The sequence below is a fragment of the Thamnophis sirtalis genome, unplaced genomic scaffold (genome assembly GCF_051295495.1).
Source record: "Thamnophis sirtalis isolate CommonGarterSnake01/CBP01778 unplaced genomic scaffold, rThaSir2_p1.2 scaffold_11, whole genome shotgun sequence".
Classification (NCBI taxonomy): Eukaryota; Metazoa; Chordata; class Lepidosauria; order Squamata; family Natricidae; genus Thamnophis; species Thamnophis sirtalis.
The window spans coordinates 4,409,371-4,430,716 of NW_028261391.1; the positions used below are offsets into that span (position 1 = coordinate 4,409,371).

Below are 21,346 nucleotides of genomic sequence, written 5' to 3' on the forward strand. Positions count from 1 at the left end.
AGGGGCGCGAAGGAACCAGCGCAGCAGCGGTGACGCTGAGAAGGTGCTGCCCCCGGAGCCCAAGGGTGGGTGGGCTGGCAAGCGGGCGCCTTTCTCGCGTACAGGGAAGGGGAGGAGGGCGGTGGACTCTGTTTCACTAACCCCGGGCAGGTTACTAATTCCCACTGGTTACTCACCAGTGAAGCAGCAAAACAAAGCAAATGGCCACGAAGGCGAAATGAAATGGAGACTCCTGCGACTCACGTGGCGTGCTAAGCGGACTCCAGCCAATCAGTGAGCTGGCTGGGATGGAAAACTTAAGCACGCCACGTGCGTGCTTAAAGTTTTCCATCCCAGCCAGCTCACTGATTGGCTGGAGTCCAGGCTGGGCTGGCTTAGATTTTTAGAAATAGATGGGGGAACGAACGAGCGAGCTAGCGGCAGCTGATGAGCGAGCGAGCCCCAAAATAAAGCGGGGTTTTTCTAGAATGGCCCGGGGACACGGGAAAAGTCCTGAGAAGACGTGCCTGTCCCGCCAGATGCGGGACGTCTGGTCACCTTACATATGGGCCTATCGAGGAATTGCACAGATGTCGAAGTCATGAGGCTTCATAGTGGCTCCGAAGACTGGCTCAAGTTTTATATCTTTTGATCCTTCGGCCAAGTGCAAATGGAACATTTGTAAAAGTTTGCTAAAGAACAGGAAGATCTCAGTCTTTGCTAAATTTTCTCCCAAGCATGCTCGATGACCTAGGAATGGAGAAGAAAACAGAAAATCAGTGCTGGCAGTGACTTATTAGGGAAGAAATGGGAACCCATGGCCCTTTATGACCAGTGGACTTCAACTCCCAGAATTCCTGAGCCAGGATGGCTGCTTCAGGAATTCTGGGAGCTGAGGTCCCTCACCGCCATCTCAGGAATTCTGGGAGTTGAAGTCCCTCACAGCTGTCTCATGAATTCTGGGAGTTGAAGTCCCTCATGGCTGTCTCAGGAATTCTGGGAGTTGAATTACATAATTTCAACCCCCAGGGATGGCCAACTATCTTGATGACCACAGCTGTACGATTGAAGAATATGCAAACTAGGTGGTACTTGGACTGCATCATCATGGATGCCACCATGATATTTTTTTTACCACAATCTACAGACATCCCTGTTGATAATCCACCCCAAAGTGCTTTTTTTCTTATTTAAAACATTCTTGGTACAGATTGCTGTTCATTGAGGAATGTTGAGAAGAGCTCTTTCTTTCACACTCCCCATAATCAGAAGGCATGTCCATCGCTAAATACATATATATAGCAGTGTCTGAGGGGCAAAACAGGAGCAGTCCATAGCACTAGGACTTAAATCTTATATACCGCTTTACAGCCCTCTCTAAGCAGTTTACAGAATCAGCATTTCGCCCCGCAACAATCTGGCTCCTCATTTTATCGGCCTTGGAAGGATGGAAGGCCGAGTTAACTTTGAGCTGGTCAGGATCGAACTGCTGGAAGTCGGCAGTCGGCAGAATTAGCCTACATTCTAACCACTGCGCCACTGTGTCTCTGATGCACTTCATGAAAGAATAGATGAAAATATTAAGAAGCTGAAAGAGCACCTAAAGAAAACGGGATGAATGCTTCTGGGCAGGTGAAATTCCCGTCCTTGTCAAGGAAATGGTTTGGGTTGAACGTGAGGGGCGTCTCCCATTCGTTGGCATCATACAAGGCCGAAGCCATGTTCGGGAAAAAGGTCGAGCCCTGTCAAAAAGAGAAGGAGGACGTCAGTTTTGCCTTTCACCCTGAGGGAAGGGAAAAAAATGGTTATATTTCCTAGCAACAGTGGTGGGTTCCAGATCAAGTTCCAACCGGTACAATTGGAACGGGCCTGTCAGCAGAAGTAGCCTGCAGTACTGCACTCTAACCACTGTGCCACCCCAGCTCTTAATGATAGCAGTCTTCCAATATTTGGGGGGGCTGCCACAAAGAAGAGGGGGTCCACCTATCCTCCACAGCCCCTGAAAGCAGGACAAGGAACAATTGGTGGAAACTGATCAAGGAGAGAAGCAACCTAGAACTAAGGAGGAATTTTGTGATAGTTAGAACAATGAATCAGTGGAAGGACTAATCGTGGTTCATGTGTTTGGCAACACAGAGAAATGCAGTTACCTTTCTAACGAGAAAGTTCTGGATCTTTGTGTCTCTTATGCAGAATCTGGGCACTCCAATACAAATGATGTTGCTAAAGCGCTGGATTTCGTGCACCACAGCATTGGTGTACGGAAGTTTCTTGCGATCCTCGTAACAGATCGAGTGGCCCGGTGGTAGAACTGTATCTATTTCCTGCTGGACTTTGGCTGTGGAGAAAGAAAGGTTTTTCACATTAACTAGAGCTAAGATTTCATAAGTGTCCAGGGGTGGCCCCAGCTGTCCATGATCAATTAATAGCAGAAGCTCAACCTACCAGGAGGGAATTATCTAGACCAGGGGTATTCAATCTTGGCAACTTTACGTTTAGTGGACTTCAACTCCCAGAATTCCCCTGACAGCCTTGTTGGCCAAGGAATTCTGGGAGTTGAGTTCCACAAGTTGGCAGGGGTGTCCAACCTTCTATTCTATTCTATTCTATTCTATTCTATTCTATTCTAGTCTAGTCTAGTCTAGTCTAGTCTAGTCTAGTCTAGTCTAGTCTAGTCTAGTCTATGCTAGTCTATGCTATGCTATGCTATGCTATTGAGGTGGGTTGCTAACGGTTTGCACCAGTTCGGATGAACTGGTAGTGAAAATTGTGACTGAATGTTGAACTGGTAGGGACAGCAGGCTGGCCACACCCCCAAACTGGTTCCCCGGTCGCCCATGATGTTGCTGGCATGGTTTTTACTCCATTTTTAGTGTACTGCGCATACGCAGAACAATTCTGCTATGCCCGTAGCAGCACCTGCCGTAACCCACCCCTGATTCTATTCTATTCTATTCTATTCTATTCTATTCTATTCTAGCCTAGCCTAGCCTAGCCTAGCCTAGCCTAGCCTAGCCTAGCCTAGCCTAGCCTATGCTATTTTTTTTTTTTTTATTAAATGTTTTTTAAGTTTTAGTTTAAAACTGGTACAACATCTTTCTTAATATATCAATCAATTACAGATAATACAGAAAAAAAAACAAAGACAACAATCAGAAAAACAAAACAAAACACAGGTGTCTATTATGAAAAAATAAGAAGTATATCAACTGGTTACAACATGTTTTGGTGCTTCTCTTCGATTGACTCCTAATAATTCAAGTATCTTAACTCAAATATTTGCCATATCAACATCATTATACCTCCGGTTTTAATTATTATAATTATTTAAACATCCTTCATCCTTAGTTATGCTAAGGAATTAGTCCATGACACATGCTGGCAGTTCATTTACTTATTTGTAAAATCCTCTATTATCATCAAATCCTCATATTCTATTTTAACTAAACATCCATAATATTCAGTTATATCATATATCCTAACATTTCCCCAATATTGATTAACATTTAATTATATGGATTTTATTTAATTTTTTAATAGTGCTAATTATTATAGTTAATACTCTTTATGTATACCCTAAAGGTGTTTTCTCATATCCAATTGTTAGTTATCCTATCGACTCCACATTATATACATTACTATTAATATCAATTATTATTCAACTATATCTGTTACACAAAAAAGCAATTAGATTTAGCTAATTTTCAGTTATATTCATCAATCTATCAACCAATTCCAAATTATATATATTGCTATCTATATCAATCATTGTTCAGCTATATCTATTACAAATTGAAGTAATCCGATCTAGATATTTTAGCTAAACATCCATAATATTCAATTATATCATATATCATAACATTTTCCCAGTATTAATTAACTTTTGATTGTATGGATTCTATTTAGTTTTTTAATAGTGCTAATTATTATAGTTAATACTCTTTATGTGTAATCTAAAAGTATTTTCTCATATCCAATTGTTAATTATCATGTCAACTCCACATTATATACATTGCTATCAATATCAATTATTATTCAACAATATTTGTTACACAGAAAAGCAATTAAATTTAACTAGTTTTCAATTGTATTCAACAATCTATCAGCCAGTTCCAGATTATATATATTGCTATCCATATCAGTCATTATTCAGCTATATCTATTACATATTAAAGTAATCCGATCTAGCTAATTTTAAATTTTTTGTCAGCCTGTGTCCCTCCAGCCACAAGGTTTCCTCCGTCCAGTAGCCATTCGTTGAATAGATTTACCAAATGTTTCCATAAGCAAGTCCAAACAAAGATATTTCGGCACCTTTGGATTCTGAATGTCAGTGATGAAGTAATAAAGTTGTTCTTGGTTTATAAATCTTCCCAATTTAACTTTAATTCTCAAGGGTGGATTCTTCATTCCTTCTGCACACTGTCTCTTTAAATGAGACGTCTTTATGGCTTCCCCCTTCTTCTCTTCCTCTGAGATAGACCAGACACCATTTCTCACATTTTCCGTTTGTGTTTCAGGGACATTTAAGCATTCAACGTTCTCAGTTTTAGCTTCATATTTTAGAATAAATTGATCCAGTTTTCGTTCCAATCTTTGATAAGAATGAAAAAGTTCTCTACACGCAGAGAAAAGAGTCTGAAATGAAGTCTTGGGGGTATCTTGGGACGCCATGATGTGTCGTAGTTAAAATAAAAAGTTCTCTTTTTTTTTCCCCAGAGGCTTCGAAGCACTCTTTTTTTTTTATATAGTCTCTTACCGGCTGTCAATCTTATCTGATTGTAAACAGAGCTGGATAGTAAAGTAATAAAAATGTCGAATCGTGACGGGCTAGTTAGTAGGAATTAAGTTTTACGATCCACTTAAGGAGATTCAGAGGGGGGAGGATATCGCGGAGTTTCTTGAAGCATTTAAGAGGTAAAGTAACCACCAGTCATAAAACCATTAGAAAAGCTAATTCGCCGCTGATCTTCTTATTGTTTGGTTTCCAATTAGCTTAATTTTTAACAGGAACAATCTCTCTTGGATAATAAAATCAGCTTACCAGATGATATCACTTCTTCCATTCTTAGGGGCGACCTGCAGTTTCAGTTAGCACACGGCTAATCCAAAAGGAATTGGCACGGGGAGTTAATACCCTCCCCCAGAGATTTGCGATTATCTCTGGGGTCCTGGGTCCCTCCCCACCTCCACTGTCGTCTTCGGGACAGTTGGGGTTCAAAGAACCCGTCCAAAAAGTCCTTTGGTATAGAGGAATTTCAGGAGTAGCCTAAAACTCCATCTTCTCACTGCTAAGCCCCGCCTTCCCCTAGCCTATGCTATTGAGGTGGGTTGCTAACGGTTCGCACCAGTTCGGATGAACTGGTAGTGAAAATTGTGACTGAATGTTGAACTGGTAGGGACAGCAGGCTGGCCACACCCCCAAACTGGTTCCCCGGTCGCCCATGATGTTGCTGGCATGGTTTTTACTCCATTTTTAGTGTACTGCGCATACGCAGAACAATTCTGCTATGCCCGTAGCAGTACCTGCCGTAACCCACCCCTGATTCTATTCTATTCTATTCTATTCTATTCTATTCTATTCATTCTATTTTTATTTTCCCCACAACCATAACCCTGGGATTCCCAGTGAGTCATATCTGATTTTAGGGCATGTTACTCACTTCTGTTTCTTGGCCAAAGGAGCCAGCATTGTCTGGAGAGAATTTCCATGTGGCCAGCATGACTATATGCCGAAGGTGCGCAAAACATGGTTACCTTCCCAATTGAAGTGGTACTTATTTATCTACTCGCACTTGTATGCTTTGGAACTGCTAGCTGGGCAGGAGCTGAGGTAAAGGATGGGAGTTCACCCATCCCACAGAACTCAGGTGTTGAACCTCTCCAGCTGACAAGCTCAGCATCTTTAACCATTGAACTATTCATTAGTTTGGTCTTAACCACTAGACTAGGGGTCATCAACCTGCAGCTCTGGAGCCGCATGTGGCTCTTTCATCTCTCTGCTGTGGCTCCCTGTCGCTGGTCAGCTCCACAATTGATGAGCTTTCGGTTAGGACAGGTAGAGTAAAAAGGATGCTGCACTAGGAGGAGGCTCTATGGTGGGGGAATCGGACTTCCGGTCGGCTCCAGAATTGAATGAGGGGCTTCCGGTTAGGACCTTTGTGGCTCTTTGAGTGTTTAAGATTGCCATCCCCTGCACTAGACCAAACTAAAGAAGAGTTAGTTCTCAGCCATGATATTCCGAAGGCCGTTCCCTTCAACTAAGTGCTGAACAATCCTTGAATCAGCAGAAAATTTTACCAGCAATTTGCTATTGCTGATCAGTGGTGGGTTGCAGGCAGAACGCCCCGGTATGGGCATACTGGAGCCTGCACGGAGCACTGGGTACCGTTCCGGTACGGTGCTCCAGAGGGCCCCACCCTCCCACCCAAGCTCCTTACCTATCCTTAAAAACCTTTGGTGTTTCCGCGCACACGCATGGCGCATACAGCACCTGCGCGACACTCCGCCGAGCAGCTGGAGAATCGCGGAGGCTTGCGGAAGCGTCGCTGGCAGGTACAACACATGTGCGCACCAGGCGTGTCCATGTGAGCAACGCTGGGCCCGTTCCAACCGTACCGATTGGAACAGGATCCGGAACCCACCACTGTTGCTGATCCTTCTCCAACCACAGACACAATGCAACAAAAATGCCCTACTTAGTTCATATTAAAGATAAGGGTTAGTGGGTTATCCTGGCACTTTCTCCCTCTCCGCCTACCAAACGACGCTTTTAGTAGGAAAACATCCAGCTATCATTCGCCTTAAGGTCAGGGTGAGGCTGAGAAGCAGACAAATGTTGTCAGGTGTCTTGCTCAGCCCATTAAGCGACCTGTCAAAATTTGCTCTTGATTTGCCCACGCATTTTACACAACTGGCATCTCCACTGGGATCTGGATGTAGTGTTCCTCTGGTGGAGCACTAAACCCTTTGTGCTTTGATAGGAGAGTTGATAGGCTCAGCATCTCTAACTATAGCAATAGCAGTTAGACTTATATACCACTTCATAGGGCTTTCAGCCCTCTCTAAGCGGTTTACAGAGTCAGCATATCGCCCCCACAGTCTGGGTCCTCATTTCACCCACCTCGGAAGGATGGAAGGCTGAGTCAACCTTGAGCCGGTGAGTTTTGAACCGCTGAACTGCAGATAGCTGCAGATAACTGCTGAGACATCTCTCCCACCCCCCCCACCCCCAACATATGGAGGACTCGAGTGGTAGGATTCAAACTTGTTTACTACCGATTCTGTGGGTGTGGCTTTGTGGGCGTGGCTTTGTGGGCATGGCAGGGGAAGGTTACTGCAAAATCCCCATTCCCTCCCCACCCCACTAACCTGCTTTCCAGCTCTGTTCTCCTGTTCAGGGCAACAAAAGAAGATCAGCTGGGAGGTAGTGGGGGCGTGGCCAGCCGATTTGCCAGTTTTTCGAACTATTCAAAAATTCCTCTACCGGTTCTCCAGAACCTGTCAGAACTGGCTGAATACCACCTCTGGAGGACTCCCCAAAAGCTTATGTTTGCATGAGTTACATATTTATTGTTATGTACTGTATTAAAAATAAAAATTGGGGCATCGGATGCCACACCTGCTTCTCACAATTGTTTGATGGGATTTTAGATTTGTACATCACAGATAGAAGGATGGATGGATAGAACAACTTGCTTTCAGAAGTTGTGGGTGCTTCAACACTGGGGGCTCTTAAAGAAGGGACTGGACAGCTATTTATCTGATATGGTGCAAGGTCTCCTGCTTGAGAGGGGTTGGACTAGAAAACCTCCAAGGTCTCTTCCAACTCTGGCATTCTGTAATATTGCATTTATTTATTTATTATTTATTTATTAATTAGACTTAAATACCGTTTCATAGGGCCTTCAGCCCTCTCTAAGCGGTTTACAGATTTTTTAGCAAATTGAGTCAGCAAATTGCCCCCACAGGCTGGGTCCTCATTTCACCCACCTCGGAAGGATGGAAGGCTGAGTCAACCTTGAGCCAGTGAGATTTGAACCGCTGAACTGCAGATAACAGTCAGCTGAAGTGGCCTGCAGTACTGCACCCTAACCACTGCGCCACCTCGGCTCTGCATATGTGTAATATTGCATAAGATCCTTGAGATTGCATGAAACTCTCTGCTATATTGCATTAAAAAGCTATAGATAAGTAATGGGCCGATCAAAAGACATGAGGTAAACTGCCATTGGTGTAGGATGCTAAAAGGAGGTTATCAGCCCTGAGTCTCTCGGGATTAGGGCGGCATACAAACTTAATAAAATCAAAATCAAATCAAATCTTGGGTGTGCTTGGAACACTCCAGAACATTTAATGGGCTTACTCAAGAGTAGACAGGTAGCCTTTCCCAATATCTCACATGCCCATCACCCTTTCTGGATGGTATGTTCTTATAGAGCTGGGATGAGAACCTATGGCACATGTATTATGTTTAAGTACAATGACAATAAAGATTATATTTATTCAAATATTTTTACTACTGGTTCTGTGGGCATGGCTTGGCTTGGTGGGCACTGCTTGGTGGGTGGGGCAGGGGAAGGTTACTGCAAAATCCCCATTCCCTCCTGATCAGCTGCGACTCGGGAGGCAGAGAATGGATGGGGGCGTGGCCAGCCAAAGGTGGCATTTACCGGTTCTCCTAACTACTCAAAATTTCCACTACCGGTTCTCCAGAACTGGTCAGAACCTGCTGAATACCACCTCTGATCCTGACATTTGGATAATTTTGAGTACAGGTAGTCCTCGACTTATGACCATTTGTTCAGTGACTATCGGAAATTACGATGATGCTGAAGAAAGTGACTTATGATCCCTGCCTGAAGTTACACTTGCTGTGGTGCTCCTGGCATCATGTGAACAGAATTTGGGTGCTCGGCAATCCACCGGCCCTTATGACTGACTCTAAGACCTACTCCGCCACTCCTGAGGCATCCTATGCTCCACTTAATAACCCAGACGGACATTTAACAACTGCAAGGAGGAGAGGAGGGACTGGGGTCCTTAAACGAGGCAATCCCCTGGGCACCTCACTTAACAAATGTCATTACTTGAGGCCATAAGGAGCAGCCTGCATTATGATTGTAAGTTGAGGACTAACTATAACTAAAGAATTCTCCCAATAATAATTGTCAATTACAGATAAGGTGCTACAAGCAGCTTCAGGCACGAAGCCCGATGGTCCCTTCTATCTCATCCATCCTATGATGCTTCTCTCACCTTGAATGTCAGGATAAAACACCATATATAACAATGCCCAGTAGAGAGTGGTGGCTGATGTGTCTGTTCCCCCGAGGAAGAGATCAAAGACGCACTGAACCATATTCTTTTCATCGTAGGGTGATTGGGGTTGGTTTTTTGTCTGCAGAACAAAAATGGAGAAATGAATACCTGAGAAACTTGAAGGTCACCTCCTCCGTCTAGTCCTTACCTGTTGGAATATGTATTAGAATATATTTTGTATTGCAACAGTTATAGAATCATTTCAGCTAGAAGATGGCAGGGTTTACTTTGCATCTATGGTTGTAATCTATGGTTCTATTTGTTCTGAGGAGAGTTTCCTGTTTCCTCTTACAATTTAAAACAGTTGAGCAGTAAAGCACATGGTGACTGTACTCTTTGTTTCCTTTGTGGTACTACCCAGGTTTTATTTTATTTTGGGCCCCAAAATAAGCGCTAGTGCTTATTTTTGGGGGGGTGTCCTATTGTTTTTCCATGTATGGGAGGCCCACTTCTTCTGCTTGCTTGCAGCCAGACAGGAGGTCCTGTGGGCCCTCAGTGCTGCCACCACTGTGAGGCAGGGGGTCGTGGAACTGCCCCATGCAACCTGCACTAGCTTACCTCAGGACCCCCGCTGTCCAGCCACCCATGCCCCGACACGTGGGGCAGTTTCACTACTGCCTCGTCTTGTGGCCATGATATCATAAGAATTGTAGAATGTGTTGCCGTCAAAATAGAACATTCCTTTCTAGAAGCCCAAGGTCATTCTTTGTCTCCGCACCTCTGCACCTGACCGGAACCAGATGGGTGGAAATGCCAGCGTGGCAGAGGAAGATTGGACCATGGGATGGACTTGTGGGTGTGGGGAAAGATCATGAACTTTCAACTGGGTGGAAAACCCAGGAGCTTTCAGATTCGGGTTTCCCTCAGATCTGCCAACATGTCTCTCTTAATAAATTGGAACTTTGAGGAAAACTCTGCCTTGAACTCTGATTTAATTTTGGATGATATCTGGAACGCTGACACCTGGAAGGTGTCATGCCCCAACCTGGAAGCCGAAACGAGATGCAAGGGGAGCATGGCGCATGCATGGGGGTATGTGGGAGACCGGAGGGGGTTGTGTATGCATGTGTGGGAAGCCGCACGTGCATGCATGGGGAAAGGGGCACTTGGGGGGGGGTGTCACGCACGTATTGCATTATGGATGCGGGCACACAACGATAAAAAGTTTAGCTATCACTGTTATAAAGCTGTCTAAGAGTCACACAAAAGTGTATCCCCTTACTTTCTCTATTTTAGCCAGGTAACAATCAATGAAGTCTTGGTCTTTTCCTTGATGTTCTGCTTCTTGGTGTTTCTTGATCTCCTCTCTTATGAAGGACTGAACAAAGTCACGGGAGGAAAATGTCTTCTGGTGACTTCCTGGGACATGCTGCATAATCCTGGGGAAAATATTGTACAGCTGTCGGAAGAGAAGGACATCACCTGAGCTAGGCAGCCATATCGTTAAAATAAAGAAATAAGGATTAAACACAGGCAAAAGGAACTGAGAGGTGGCGCAGTGGCTAGAGTGCAGTACTGCAGGCTACTTCTGCTGACTGCCGGCTGACTGCAATTGGGCAGTTCAAACCTCACCAGGCTCAAGGCTGACTCAGCCTTCCGTCCTTCCGTCCTTCCAAGGTTGATAAAATGGGGACCCAGATTGTTGGGGGCAAGAGGCTGACTCTGTAAACCGCTTAGATAGGGCTGTAAAGCACTGTGAAGCGGTATACAAGTCTAAGTGCTATTGCTATTTGAGAGCAAAATCATGGATCTTTGAGAATATTCTTGGCAGAAATTATGAAGACGTTGATGTGACCAGAACATTCTACCCTACTTTCTTTAACTCCAGGATGAGTTAATTTCTACTTTCTAATTTCTCTATACAAGGAGTATAAATCCTTCCATTCCCCACCATCCAGTCAGAGTGGAAGAAGCTTCTTGGATGAGAAGCAAAAGGTTTTCAAAGGAAAAACCAGAAAGTCTAGTTGCCTCTTGAAAAAGCATCTTTGAGACTCCAAGTGGCCTCAATGATTCTCTAAAAGGAGGCAAATGATCAGCTATCTGCAAGGAGTATAAATCCTTCCCAGGGGTGGTGTACACTTATCTTCCCTACCAGTTCACAAATGTGAGTCACCTGAAATTTCCGCTACTGGTTCAGGTGATCCAGTCCGAACTGGTAGAATAACACCTCTGATCCTTCCATTCCTCACTATCCAGACAGAACTGAAGAAGCTTCTTGAATGAGAAGCCAGAGGTAGGTTCCTCCCGGTCCTGTCCGGTACGCCAGAAGAGGTAGTGAAAATGGCGTATAGATATCTATCTATCTATCTGGCGTACCGGTTCGGACCGGTAGTAATGGTGGCTTGGCCATGCCCCCGAACCTCTGTCAGAAACTTTTTTTTAAAGCCCCTTTTCCTGCTGGTTCAGGCAAGGGAAAAGAGGTTTTAAAAAGTAAAAGAGAGAGCGGAGAGAGAGGGAGGGAGGAAGGGAAGGGAGAAACAAAAAGAAATAAAAAGAAGGAAGGAATCTCACTTTTTAACCAGGATACAGCAAAGTAGAAAAAAATGCTGTTGCTTTAAATCGGAACTGAGCATGCATGGCTGCGGCATTCTGGGTGTCCACAAGTCTTAATGCTGCAAACTTTGGAGTCCTGCTTTAAATTGAAAAGCTGCTTGGAAAGAGGTTTGCAAAGTGACATTCAGCAGTTTGTTTCTGGGTCAACCAAACAACAAAGGTATCCAAACAACTGGATAAAAGGTAGGATTCTTATATGGTTCTATGTTTTTGAAGTTTTGGAGTTTGTGCAATATGGGCTTTGTGTTTCTAAAAGGGTTTGAATCATTCCCTACTTGTGAATGGAGCCAAACTTTCTATAGGCTCATTATCTCATTATTTATCTGGCAGGCATGTGGAATGAGCATTTCTGGGAGTAATATTTTATTCGAGGGGGGTGTTGGTTGCTTCCCACAGAGGGCAAGGAGAAAGGGAGGAAGGAAGGAAGAAAGAAAGAAAGAAAGAAAGAAAGAAAGAAAGAAAAGCAATTTAGGGTTAGAAGGCTACTTAGAGGTCATCTAGTCCAATCCCTGCTGCAGGAGGAAACCTTACATTGTCTGGATTATTTTGGTGCGTCTAACAGAGAGGAAAATTGCCAGAAAGGAGAAGGAGTTTACTAGGACAATTTTACAACCAATATGAAAAGTTTTACGACCAACACAAGTTCACTAAGGTAGTAACTCAAGGACCATCTGATTGGTTGAGGAAACCCAACCAATCTCACTCGGCGAGGATGGGATGAGAAATATGGCTGCCACCACACTTCAATCAAAGATCTGTCCTTTTCACATCTGTGCCCTCTGTGTGACGCCTGGGGTAGGTTTTCGATTGCACTGTCATGGCTGCCATTTCTGGACTCCTCTTGCTGCAGATAGGCTTGCTTCCCAGCTATCCTTTTAGTCCCCATTGCAGGTTTTTTGACCCACAACCTCTAGGCCTGTTCAGTGACCGATGTTACTCACGGGGGTTTCAGAAATACTGAAAATATTCTCTATGGCTTCCAGCAGGTGGTGAAAAGTCTCGTCTTCTATGGGGAAACGATGACCAAAGACTAACGCACAAATCACGTTGGAAACGGCGAGGTTCAAGGCGAAATTCGGATTCATGGGTTTTCCTAGAAAGAGAAAGAGGGACTTGGTTACTGGCATGCCTCTTGCAAAGATTACATCGGGCCTGGGGAGAAAGACCAGGGGTGACACGATAGCATCTTCTAGTCCTTGAGGGGTTGCCACAAAGAAGAGGGGAATCAACCCTGAAGGCAGGACAAGAAGAAAGGGATGGAAACGAATCAAGGAGAGTCTGTAGATATTCTCAGTCATCCAGGTCATGGTTTAGAATAACAGAGTTGGAAGGGACCTTGGAGGTCTTCTAGTCCAACCCCTTGCCTAGGTGGGAAACAAATGGTTATCTAACAGCTTCTTAAAAACTTCCAGTGTTGGAGCATTCACAACTTCTGGAGGCAAGTTGTTCCACTGGTTCTAACTGTCAGGAAATTCCTCCTTAATTCTAAGTTGCTTCACTCCTTGATTAGTTTCTACCCATTGCTTTTTGTCCTGCCTTCAGGTGCTTTGGAGAATAGCTTGACTCCCTCTTCTTTGGGGCAACCCCTGAGATATTGGAAGACTGCTATCATGTCTCCCTTAGTCCTTCTCACCTGGTCCCTCAACACCGGTTCCATAACAAGGAAGGCCCAGCAGCGTCTTTACTTCCTTAGGAAACTGAGGAAGGCACATCTTCCACCACACATCCTCACAACCTTCTACAGAGGGACCATCGAGCAGCTGCATGTCTCCTCTAGTCCTTCTTTCTATTAAAGTAGACATACCCAGTTCCTGCAACCGTTCTTCATATGTTTGGCTCCTATTTAAATGGTTGTCCACTAGGACTCCAAGATCCCCCTCACAGTTACTACTATTGAGCAAGGTACCACCCTGTGCATTTCATTTTTCTTGCCTAAATGTAGAACCTTACTCTTTTCACCATTGAATTTCATTTTATTAGATAGTACCCAATGTTCAAGTTTTTCAAGATCCTTCTGTATCTTTAGCCTGTCTTCTGGAGTGTTGGCTATTCCTGCCAGTTTGGTGTCATCTGCAAATTTGATGAGTTCCCCATTTATTCCCTCATCCAAATCATTGATGAAGATGTTGAAAAGTCCTGGGCCTAAAACAGAGCCTTGGGGTCCCCCACTGCACACTTCCCTCCATGAAGATGCAGTTCCATTGAGGACTACATGTTGAGTGTGGTTGGTCAGCCAGTTACGAATCCATCTGGTGGTGATGCTGTCTAACCCACATTCTTCTACTTTATCTAGTAGTAGGTTATGATCTACCTTATCAAATGCCTTACTGAAGTCCAAGTAAACTATATTAACGGCATTCCTCTGGTCCACTAATTTTGTCACATTTTCAAAGAATGTAATAAGATTAGTCTGGCATGATCTGTTTTTGACAAACCCATGTTGGCTTTTGACTATTACTTTGTTTGTTTCTAGGTGTTCACTAATTTGTTGCTTGATTTAATTTTTATATGTCTCCTATTTTATCTGTAAGCTGCCCAGAGTCCCTAGGGAGTGGGCGGCATACAAATGTAATAGATAGATAGATAGATGATAGATAGATAGATAGATAGATAGATAGATAGATAGATAGATAGATAGATAGACAGACAGACAGACAGACAGACAGACAGACAGACAAACAAACAAATATCTATCTACAGTATCTTATCTATCTATCTATCTATCTATCTATCTATCTATCTATCTATCTATCTATCTATCATCTATCTATCTATCTTTTCTATCTTATCTATCTATCTATCTATCTATCTATCTATCTATCTATCTATCTATCTATCTATCTATCTATCTATCTATCTATCTATCTATCTATCCAGTATCTTATCTATCTATCATCTATATTTCTATCTATCTATCTTTCTTATCTATTTATATCTATCTATCTATCTATCTATCTATCTATCTATCTATCTATCTATCTATCTATCTATCGGCTCATATTACATTTCCTTACACATAACATGAAAAAAGGACCAAGGCTTTGATTGGGTGAGCCTCCATTCTGATCTTTTATGACACTTTGCCTTCCCTTGCAGACATGGAAGAAACGACTTCAGCTTGTCCTCTTCGTCTTAGCTTTTGCATTTTGGGAAATGAAAACACATAAGAAAAGACAGGTTTCCGGTCAAAGGAGAAAGGGCCTGGCCTTCGTAGTACCTTCACTTTTCCTGAAAACGTCCACCAGACTTTCTGCTTCCTCTTGGATCTGATACTCCAGAGCGCTCCTCCCCATGCCCAGCGTCTTCAGGGTCGCCATTGAGAATCGCCTTTGCTGCTTCCACGTCAAGCCCGTGGAAAGCAGGATCCCTGGTGACACAGAATGACGGGTTATTGGTCTTATTCGAGTTTTTAGAAATGACAGAAGGCACTGGTGGGTTCCTACCTGTTCGGACCGGTTCGACTGAACCGGTAGTGGTGTGGCAGCCTGGGTCAATGAAACCGGCAGTGACCCAGGCCTGCCATGTCCCCGGACCGGTTCCCCGGTCCCTTCTGCCGTCGCCGGCTTGTTTCTGTGCATGCGCAGAATGGTTTTCAGTCAACTGCACATGCGGAGCAACACGTGGCAAAACGCCCTCTCAGCCAACCGGTAGTAAACTGGTTAGGAACCCAGCACTGACAGAAAGGCAAAATACCTTTCTCAGCAGTAACGCTGGCAATAGCCCACCCCTGTGCCCACTGCCAGCAGTTCAGTCATGACTGGCTGAAGGTTGACTCAGCCTTCCATCCTTCCAAAGTTGTTGGGGGCAAGAGGCTGACTCTGTAAACCACTTAGAGAGGGCCATAAAGCCCTGGTATATAGGTCTATTGTTGCTATTGTTTAATGCTATTGCTTTTAGGCATGGTTCTTGTTGTGACTCAGCAGAAGTCTCCTGTGAGTCTTTTCAGGATGCAAGATTAACAATGTTAATTAAAAGTTATTTTCCCTCTGGAAAGTTTTTCTGTAAAAGGAGGCGGTAACTCAGGGGCTAAGATACTGAGTTTGTCGATCAGAAAGGCCAGCAGTTCGGCGGTTTGAATCCCTAGCACCGCATAACAGAGTGAGCTCCCGTTACTTGTCCCAGCTTCTGCCAACCTAGCAGTTCGAAAGGATGTAAAAATGCAAGTAGAAAAATAGGAACCACCTTTGGTGGGAAGGGCGCCTTTGGCATTTAGTCATACCGGCGACATGACCACGGATACATCTTCGGACAGCATTGGTCTTCAGCTTTGAAACGGAGATGGGCACTGCCCCCTAGAGTCAGGAACGACTAGCACGTACATGCGAGGGAAACCTTTACCGTTACCTTTAAAGTTTTGTGCATTTTTATTACCTATGCTTCCTCATCACTTGAACCAAAAACAGAATTTGTACCAGAACAAAAGCTCCTTCTGCATTCAGCAAGGCCAAAAATCTACTCATTTGTATTTTGACTCCACTTTCCGTCCTTCCGAGGTGGGTAAAATGAGGACCCAGATTGTTGGGGGCCAAAGGCTGACTCTGTAAACTGCTTTGAGTGGGCTGTAAAGCACTGTGAAGTGGGATATAAGTCTAAGTGCTATTGCGATTTCTCAGCCAGCTCCTGACGAGCAAAGCCAATGGGGGGGAAGTCAGATTCACTTAATGACTGTGGCAAAAAGAGGCAGGAAAATCAGGCATAACTCACTAGAAGACGTCCTTGCTTAGCAACAGAAGTTCCAAATGGGGTTGTAAGTAGAGGACTAGCTCAACCACGACGAAGGTGACACCAAAGAAATGGACATAGTCCTGTTTCCTGTGCCCACATCTGAAGGAAGTTGATTGTTCTTACCTTTGTTCTTCGCCAACTCTTTAAAAAGGGGGATCAGAGGACGGCCGGAAACATTTTCAGGATGGGTGGTGAGACCGTCCTTCACGGCTTGGTAACCTTGGAGTATAATCACAGGGTAGGGCCCGAACCACAGCGTAAAGATATTCCCGTAGATCTTGGACATCTGTTAGAAAAACAATCCCACACGGTGTTTAAGATTCTTGGGCTAAATCGGTGACTATGTTACTTTCTTTTCCTTTGAATAAAAGCTTAAATCCATTAGATTCATTACACATAGGAGAGGGAGGAGGAGGGGGGCTGTGGGGTTCTTGGTGCCCTCTGAGATTTCTTGCAGACATTTCATCACCCAACTAGGGAACATTATCAGTCTTAGAAGGGAGAAGGGTTTGGAGGAGGAGGAGGAGGACGATGACAACGACAACGACAACGACTGTGGGGCAGTGGTGAAATTCATATTTTTTTACTACCAGTTCTGTGGATGTGGATTGGTTGGCATGGCAGGGGAAGGATACTGCAAAATCTCCATTCCCACCCCACTCCAGGGGAAAGATACTCGGGCTCTGTTTTCAGCTGCGACAGCCTCCTGCAGCCCTCTGCCAGCAAAAATGGAGCTCTGTTTTTGCTGGCAGAGGGCTGCAGGAGGCCGCTGTGACCAAAAATGGCATCCTGAAGCCCTCTGCCAGCAAGAGAGGGTTCCATTTTCGCTGGCAGAGGGGTGGCAAAACAAACTAAAAACAAAACAAAAGGAGAACTGTTTCCCCTTTTGCATTTGAGCATGCAAGAAGGGACAGGAAAGGAGAAAGGGAAAGAAGAGAAGATGGGAAGAGAGCAAGGAAGGAAAAAGAAGGAAAGATGGGAAGGAAGAAGAAAGGAGAAGGAAGAGGGAAGGAAAAAGAAGAAAAGGAAGGAAATAATGAGACTGAGGAAGGGTCTGAGGGGAGTCCTGCCTTAGCACTTTGCCACAACAGGTGCCCTTAACACAAGTGACATCAAGCTGGTCACACGCACCCTGGCCATGCACACTCCGGCCCTCCAAAGTCAAACACAACCCTGATGCGTCCCTCAATGAAATCGAGTTTGACACCCCTGCTGTAGACAGTCAAGCATTTCCAAATGACACCGTGCGTGGCCCGACAAAAGCGCGCCCGACAACAGCGTGCCGACAAAACCGCGTCGATAAAACCACGATGTCAATAGCGCGCCCACAAAGGCGCGCCATTACGGTTAAGGTAAGGGTTAGGGTAAGGGTAAAGGTTAGGGTTAGGGTTAGGTTCAGGGTTAGGTTCAGGGTTAGGTTTAGGGTTAAGTTCAGGGTTAGGTTTAGGGTTAGGTTCAGGGTTAGGTTCAGGGTTAAGTTCAGGGTTAGGGTTAGGGTTACATTTAGGGTTAGGTTCAGCACGCTCCTATCGGCGCACTGATGTCGGTACGCTAGTGTTGCATTTTGCTGAGCGCTTCAGACGGCGCGAATTTGCCCTCCGCTGTTTTGTCGGCACGGAAAAGGGCTTCGCGCTTTTGTCGGTGAACCACACCGTGTCACACAACCGTGCATTTTCATACTGTTAGACAAGGTCTCACGTCTCTAATTCTTCCAAATGATCATCAGCAAGTGATGCATTTGGCCATTGCCCACATAAAGGCTGAAGCGGGAAAAGAAAGAGCAACTTTAGAAATGGAAAAACAAATGAGGAAAGAGAGAGCATGGTTAGAAGCTGAAAGTATGAAGCAAGAGGCATCCCGGGAAAGATTAGATTTTTTTTCCTGGTTTCTTCCTCTTGCCTAAGTTAGACCTCCCAATCTGGAATTTCCACAAATCTTCCAATTAGTTTGTTAATCTCTCCGCCTTATTACATCAGGAGCTGCTGATTCTGTTCTACAGAGGAATGATTGAGTCTGTCATTTGCACCTTTATAACTGTCTGGTTTGGTTCTGCAACCCAACAAGACAGACGGAGACTTCAGAGGAGAATCAGAACGGCAGAAAGAACAATTACTGTCAACCTGCCTTCTATTGAGGACCTGGACACTGCACGAGTCAAAAAGAGGGTCGTGAAAATACCTACAGACCCCTCGCATCCTGGACATAAATTGTTTCAACTCCTACCCTCAAAATGAAGCTATAGGATACTGCACACCAAGACAACTAGACACAAGAACAGATTTTTCCCCAAACGCCATCACTCTGCTAAACAAATAATTCCCTCACCACTGTCAAACTATTCACTAAGGCTGCATTGCTATTACTATTAGTCTTCTCATCGTTCCTATCACCCATCTCCTCCCACTTATGACTGCCAGACTGTAACATTTTGCTTGTATCCTTGCGATTTATATTGATACTGATTGTTTCCTGATTGCTTATTTGTACCATATGACTATCATTAAGTGTTGTACCTGATGATTCTTGGCGAATGTATCTTGTCTTTTTATGTACACTGAAAGCCTATGAACCAAAGACAAATTCCTTGTGTGTCCAATCACACTTGACCAACAGTAGCTCTTACGAAAAAGAAAAATAGATTTCACTGCCACTCTCTTTGGCTACATAAAAGCCACAGTGTCACCTAGCAATAAATGATAAGTCCTCAACTTATGACCACGGTTGAGCCCGACATTTCGGTTGTTAAGTGAGACATCCATCAAATGAGTTGTGCCGTTTTACGACTTTTCTTGCCACTGTTGTTAAGTGAGCCGCTGCAGTTGATAAGTGAGTCACCCGGTTGTTAAATGCACCTGGCTTCCCCCTTGTCAGAAGGTCACAAAAGGGGATCGTGTGACCTTGGGACACAGCAACAGTTGTAAATATGAACCCGTTGCCAAACATCTGAATTTTGATCACATGGCCATGGGGATGCTGCAAAAGTCATAACTGTGAAAAAATAGTCATAAGTCACATTTTTCAGTGCCATCATAACTTTGAACGGTCACTAAATGAACTCTTGTAAGTTGAGAACTAATTTGTCTGTTCTGTTCTGTTGTTACCTGTATTTTTAGCAAACTTATAAATATGCATCGGCGTCTCTTTCCTCTAACAACAATTCGTTTTTTGATCCCTGGTCAATCAGCTGATGAAAGGGATAGAAAATTCTTACCTCACTCAGGAGTTCCCGGTTGAAATAAAAATATTTGGGGTTCCATAAGCACCCGATGAAAGGCAGAGGGGTCGGTCCAGGTGGGTAGAGTCTTCTCTTAAACTGGAGCCTCACCAGTTGGACAACCAGAAGGCAGAAGGCGAGCGGGAGGAAAATAGAGCTCAGGGCCAGCATTTCCGTGCAGCTTGTAGCCTGTTCTGTGGTAAGACTTGGTCTGCGAAATCCTTTTGCTATTCCAATTTTGTTCCCACGGGCGGGATCCTACCCAGAGTATTTAAATTTGCCCTCCCTCTTTGGCACATCTATGCTCTTGGGGCCTTTTCCTCTCGGGATGAGGCTCAGAAAATTATGTCGTAATGTTAAATGGAAGAAATGGTGGGCCTAGCCTGGATAACTTGTCTTACACCTTTGTGGCTTCAGCAGAAGATTAACCCGGCAGGAGATTAAGGTATCAGAAAGTTCCTCCTTATTTCTAGGTTGAGTCTCTCCTTTATCAGTTTCCATCTGTGGTTCCTTATCTGGCCTTCAGGTGCCTTGGAAAATAGGTTTTGGCAACTTCCCTCCTCTCTGTGACAGCCGCTCAAATATAGGACATGGGGCTATCTTGTCACCCAGGAGTCCCTTGGGCCACAGCCGAACCGGTAGGAACCGACCTCTGAAACCAACCCTCACTGTTTTTTATAACAGGAGTCTCCAACCTTGGCAACTTTAAGAGTTGTGGACTTCAACTCCCAGAATTCCTCAGCCAGCAAAACTGGGTTAGGGTTAGGGTTATGGAAGGGATGAAATGCTCTGAAGTCTGCTACCAGTTCGCTTTGCTACCGGTTTGCTTCGTGTGTTACCATGCAGCACTGAGAAAAGGAGGATTAGGAAGCCCTTTCTGAGTCTGCAAAGATGAGTAGAACAACGAGGAGGGGAACAGCTGTGCCGTGGCGTTTAGATTTGCTACAATGCAGGATATAAATCGCATGGCACAGCTGATTGTCACACAGCTGATAATCGATAATCGGAACTACCAGTTCGCCCAAACCGATAGTATCAGTTCAAGCGAACCGGTATCATTTTTTTTTACTATCTGTTTGGGCGAACGGGTTACGGTTAGGGCTAGGGCTAGGGTTTGGGTTAGGGTTAGGATTAGGGCTAGGGTTAGTGTGAGAGTTAGTGTGAGGGTTAGGGTTAAGGTTAGGGCTAGGGCTAAGGCTATGGCTATGGCTAGGGTTAGGGTTAGGGCTAGGGCTAGGGCTAGAGTTAGTATGAGAGTTAGGGTTAAGGTTAGGGCTAGGGCTAGAGTTAGTGTGAGAGTTAGTGTGAAAGTTAGTGTGAGGGTTAGGGTTAAGGTTAAGGTTAAGGTTAGGGCTAGGGCTAGGGCTAGGGCTAGGGCTAGGGCTAGGGCTAGGGCTAGGGCTAGGGCTAGGGCTAGGGCTAGGGCTAGGGCTAGGGCTAGGGCTAGGGCTAGAGTTAATGTGAGAGTTAGGGTTAAGGTTAAGGTTAGGGATAGGGATAGGGCTAGGGCTAGGGCTAGGGCTAGGGCTAGGGCTAGGGCTAGGGCTAGGGCTA

General features: G+C 44.7%; 1 protein-coding gene across 1 annotated transcript; it reads right to left on the reverse strand.

Moving 5' to 3' along the window:
• Positions 1-404: 404 nt before the first annotated feature.
• LOC148043446 (cytochrome P450 2C8-like) lies at positions 405-20,415 on the reverse strand. The gene is made up of 10 exons (XM_087725080.1): positions 19,790-20,415; positions 16,702-16,864; positions 15,071-15,220; positions 12,791-12,946; positions 12,385-12,389; positions 10,523-10,699; positions 9,238-9,379; positions 2,130-2,317; positions 1,580-1,721; positions 405-729 (listed from the first exon to the last, which is right to left on the reverse strand). The coding sequence occupies exons 1-10, from the start codon at positions 19,961-19,963 to the stop codon at positions 551-553; spliced, it is 1,476 nt and encodes a 491-aa protein (XP_087581206.1). The 5' UTR covers positions 19,964-20,415; the 3' UTR covers positions 405-550.
• Positions 20,416-21,346: the final 931 nt, after the last annotated feature.

Coding starts and splice junctions, on each gene's coding strand:
- LOC148043446 (XM_087725080.1), bottom strand. CDS start 19,963: ATGCTGGCCCTGAGCTCTATTTTCCTCCCGCTCGCCTTCTGCCTTCTG. Junction 1,722..2,129: donor AGAACTTTCTCGTTAGAAAG/GTAACTGCATTT, acceptor TCTTTTTGACAG/GGCTCGACCTTTTTCCCGAA. Junction 730..1,579: donor ATTCATCCCGTTTTCTTTAG/GTGCTCTTTCAG, acceptor CTCCATTCCTAG/GTCATCGAGCATGCTTGGGA.